Source organism: Lissotriton vulgaris, unplaced genomic scaffold (assembly GCF_964263255.1).
Source record: "Lissotriton vulgaris unplaced genomic scaffold, aLisVul1.2 SCAFFOLD_3110, whole genome shotgun sequence".
NCBI lineage: Eukaryota > Metazoa > Chordata > Amphibia > Caudata > Salamandridae > Lissotriton > Lissotriton vulgaris.
Window position 1 is genome coordinate 96976 of NW_028252755.1, and position 4986 is coordinate 101961.

At 44.7% G+C, this 4986-nt stretch overlaps 1 protein-coding gene across 1 annotated transcript; it reads right to left on the minus strand.

Moving 5' to 3' along the window:
- Nucleotides 1–3298: 3298 nt before the first annotated feature.
- LOC147662031 (olfactory receptor 56A4-like) lies at nt 3299–4270 on the minus strand. Its single transcript, XM_086951169.1, has one exon. It carries the CDS (start codon nt 4268–4270, stop codon nt 3299–3301), a length of 972 nt encoding a protein of 323 aa, XP_086807295.1.
- Between the last annotated feature and the right edge of the window lie 716 nt (nt 4271–4986).

The window sequence follows — 4986 nt, forward strand, 5'->3', positions numbered from 1 at the left end:
GGTCTCAAAACCTTCAGTCTGCTTGAAGGACATCTGTGGTTCAGCAGAATCCAGCAACATTCCATAAAGTACTCCAAGGTAATATCCAGGGTCCACCAAAAGGTCCATTCCCCCAACTGTTCCACCGGGGCATAAGGAGTCCACCACCACTGGCCCTAGAGAAACTCATCCTAGTCCTAGGAGTCAGCTGGAGTCAAACTCCCAAAGCCCATACTGGCATGGCATCAGGTGGCTACTATTTTCAGCATTGCATACTTTCTCCGTTGTTGCTCTCAGGTACAAGGTCTTCTCAACTCTCTCCCTTGGAGAGCAAACTTTAAGTGGAGGTTGAAAATTCTAGGAGCCAGACACCCCTAGCCAATCATAGAGTCCCAAATCACCTCTCCACTCCCATGCCATCTCTCTTGTCAAGTATTCCAGGACAAACCCATACGGCAACTTCAAGTTGTCTGTGGAAAGTGCTCTCCTTAGAGTCTCAGCTCCAAATATTGATGAAACAGCTTCCTGATCCCATCTCACAAAAACCTCAAGGGTGTGCCCGTCCTGCTTTGGGTTGAGAGCTCTGGCCCTCCTCCTTTGTTGAAGTGGACCTTAGCTGCTAAGTAACAGAAGCACATTTTCTTCCTACCCTTACACAGGAACTGAGTCAAGCACTGTTAATTGCTCTGTTATGTGGGGAAGCTGTTGAACTCTCCATTTGTGTGCGGAGAGGACAAAAGCCTGAAATCTGATTTTGAGCTGAGATAGGAAATTATGCCAAATCTTAATGTTTTATACAAGTATATATTACATGTATGTTGGATGCTAAGGACATTTAATTCAAACTCAGGGTGTATGTGTAACCCCACATTGGTAACTCACTGGACCCTGTAGACCTCAAGATTAAGATGCCCTATGGCAACTTTAAAGACCAAGACCACATCACCGTCTCAACTCCCACCCCCAGCGACACTATCCAACAGACCCTCCTCAACTGGACCCCTCTCACCACAGAAGACACCGTAAAAACAATGAAAAGCATCCACTCCATGGCACATACTGACCCCTGCCTGCCACACATCTTCCACAGGGCAGCCAATGCCGTCGCACCCAAACGACGCTGAACTATCAACTGCTCCCTCAAGACCGCCGCATTCCCCAACGTCTGGAAATGTGCCAAAGTCAACCCCCTCCTAAAGAAGCCCTCTGCAGACCTGATAGATCTTAAGAACTTCAGGCCCATATAACTGCTCCCTTTTGCTGTCAAAGTCATCAAAAAAGCCGTCAACTCCCACCTAGCACACTTCATAGAAACCAACATCCTCTTAGACACCTCTCACTCCGGATTCCTCAGCAACCACAGAACCGAGACTGCCCTCATCTCATGGCCGCCACTGACGACATCCGTGTCCTACTCAACCAAGGCAACACAGCAGCCCTCATCCTCCTGGACCTTTCAGAAGCCTTCAATACCATCTTCCACTGCACACTAGCCTCCAGGCTCCACAACACCGGCATCCAAGCAACAGCCGTAGACTGAATTCGATCTTTCCTCTCAGGCAAAACATAAAGGATAAGACTCCCGTCCTTCTGCTCTGAACCAACAGACATCAGAAGCGGAGTCCCCCAAGGACCCTCCCTCAGTCCCACACTCTTCAACGTCTACATGGCCCCCGTCGCAACCATCGTCAGAAACCACAGACTCAACATAGTCTCATACATCAACAACACCCAGCTCATGCTCTCCCTCACCAAGGAACCCAACATCACCAGGTACAATTCCCAAGAAAAAAATAAAAGACATTGTAACCTAGATGAGTAACACCTGCCTGAAGCTCAACTCAGAGAAAACAGAAGTCCTCATCCTCGACTCTACCCCTCCTCATGGGACAACACATGGTTGCCCCCTCCCTTGATAAACCCACCCACCCCAATACACCACACACGCAACCTTGGCATCATTACTCACCATGAACAGCCACATCAATGCTATGTCCTCCACATGATTCTGCACCTTCTGCATACTTTGTAAGACCTTCAAATGGATCCCCCGACTCCAGGAAGACCATCACCCATGCACTCATCACCAGCAGATTGGACTACGGAAATTCCCTCTATGCCAGAATAAACAAAAAACTCCTCTGCAAAACTCCAGCTAATCCTGAACAAGGCAGCCAGACTTATCCTCGACATTCCCAACATGACCACATCACCCAACACCTCCGGGACCTATTACGGCTCCCTGTCGAAAGAAGAGTAACCTTCAAACTACTCACACATGCCTACAAAGCCCTCCATAACACCAGACCCCAATACCTCACCAAACAAATCTCCTTCGACGCCTCCGAGGGAAACCTCTGCTCTGCTGATCTCGCCCTAGCCACAGTCCCTCGTATCCACAGGGCCGGAGCAGGTGGCATATCCTTCTCTACCTTGCAACCAAGACCTGGACAGATCTCCCCCCCTCACTTCCAGCAAAGCCTAACACTGCACCACTTCAGAAAGAACCTCAAACCTGGCTTTTCGAATGACCAACGGAGATGCTCGCACCAGCCCCCCTAGTGCCTTGAGACCCTCACGGGTGAGTAGTGCCCCCTAAAAACCCTGATTGATTGATTGATTAATACGGAGCAAAACTGTACTTTAAGGCAGATTTCTCCTTTGATGTGTACACAAAAAAGCACCACAGGCCTTACTAAGCACTACACACCTACACTATGAATGCATACTTAAATTGTAAGTCCCTTCTGTGGCAAGCTATCTACATGCAGATACCTGGTTGAGTATGATGGTAGTCTCACACATGCAGTCCGATCATGTGCACACATGTATGTTCTCACATTTAACCACATCAAAGCCTCTCACACAGCTACGCTGCAGTGAGCTTATCTTAAAAGGTAGACCCTGGTGGTTAGCACGCTCAGTCCAATTACCATGAATGAGGCTCAGGTAGTGAGATTCAATCACAGTGAAAAAATTGATAGCTAAAAGCAAAAATCTTGGGGGACTAAATAGGAAGAACCCATATGCTACAAGAAGAACATGAGATCCTTACTCCTGTCTTCCACGTGATCATTTTTAGATATGTTTCGAGAATGGGAAACTACCTACAAAGTGTTTGTGATCGCCTACAGCTCGGTGTTTACAGATCTTTCTGAATTTTGCTTGACCATCTCTTCAACAGAATAATTACATCTGCTCCTGCCCCTTAATTTGCAAATACAGAAGATTTGCTTTACTGAACATTTATGTGAATCTGAGTGTGAAACTGTTGTTTGCAAATTGCTCAGATGTGCAAAAGTTTTGTGAATCAGTCTTTTCACACACAGATCTCTACCATAGCTAGTGAAGGGAAATGGGTTGCTAAAACACTTCTGAAACCTTGGATAATAATTTTAGACCTGAATCCATAAACTAAAGGATTTAAGGTTGGTGGCACACAAAAGTGTAGAGTATTGAGCAGTACTGTACTTTCAGAAAGACCCTTCTTAGATGATTTATTTAATGCTAGCACAATCATTATTGAATAGAAAAACAACATAACTATTAGATGGGATGTGCATGTGCTAAGAGCCTTCCTTGTAGCTCCTTCTTCATGGAGCTTTAAAGCTGCACTTAGTATCAGACTATATGACAGGAAGATGAACATCAAGTCTGACCCCATGACTGAGCCACTAAAGCCCAGTTGGTAGGTGATAGTGAGCGTGATGTCACTGCATGAGAGTCTAGCTACAGCTAAAGTTGAACACAAAAGGTGTTGAATAATATAATCAGAACAATAGGTCAAATGGGCAGTGAGGACTGGCACAGGCAAAACCAAGAAAAGTGACCGGAAGATAATCACCACCATGACCCTTACTACAAACTTGTTAGTTAGAACTGAAGTATACCTTAAAGGGATACAGATGGCAATATAGCGGTCAAAAGCCATTGCCACAAATATGCCTGATTCTATTATAACCAAGAAGTGAATAAAGAACATTTGTGTGAAACATCCAAATGGGCTAATGTTCCTTGCATCAAACCAAAGGATGGCAAGGATTTTTGGGGTGGTGACCAGGCAAAGAACCAGGTCCGCTACAGAGAGCATGGAGAGGAAATAGTACATGGGTTCATGAAGCCTTTGTTCCCTGTATATTATTAGAGTGAGGAAAATATTGGCCACTACAGCTGAAATAAGAAGAAGCCCCAGAAGAATAGAAAATAAATCTTGCCACTCCTGCAGCCATGGGAGAGAAGTAAAGGCAAATTCTGCGACAATTGCGAAGGAGGAGTTGGTGGCCTCTGTCATCATTTGCAATGGGATAATTCTGAAAATCTACAAAGATAAAAGAGAAATAATAAATATTGATATGCTTTAAATGAATTCAAATTAAAAACTGTCATGTTCAATTAAAATACTTGGCATCTCTTAACAGATCTAACCCAATACTGTAGAGTCATACAAAATATGTTTTTAAAATACCTTTATATTCCCTTCTGCCATAAATGATTCTAATGGCCCTGAGTAGCAGGTATACATTTAAACTGATGGAAAAACCACAGAGCACAGTGATTATTAAAAAGACAGAGAAACCAATTGCTTAACAAAAATGCTTTCAGTTTTATAAAAGTGTAGTGTTTGTCAGGATTGAATCCTACTGTATAGGCGGATGACAACGTGTTTCCCAGGGGAGTGGGCCTTGGCAGCCATTGCTGAGTTGCAGAAGGTTCCAAGACCATCAAGTTGGATTGAACTCCCAATATGGTTATGATAAATGTGGGAGTGGCCTTAGTTTGGGCAGGGCTCATCGTCACACCGTCGGAAATGCAATATGAGATTGGTATTTGTGGCTGCCAGAATTATATTTTCATAGCATATGCCTAATTCAAACTTGCCAGATTGAAGCTCCACAGTTTCCCCCTTTCAGCTCACTGCTTAGAGCCAGGGTAGTTGGGGAAAGGGCTGGGCCTGTCGTGTCAGATAAGCCATGATATGATAGAATTGACTTACATTCAATTAGCATA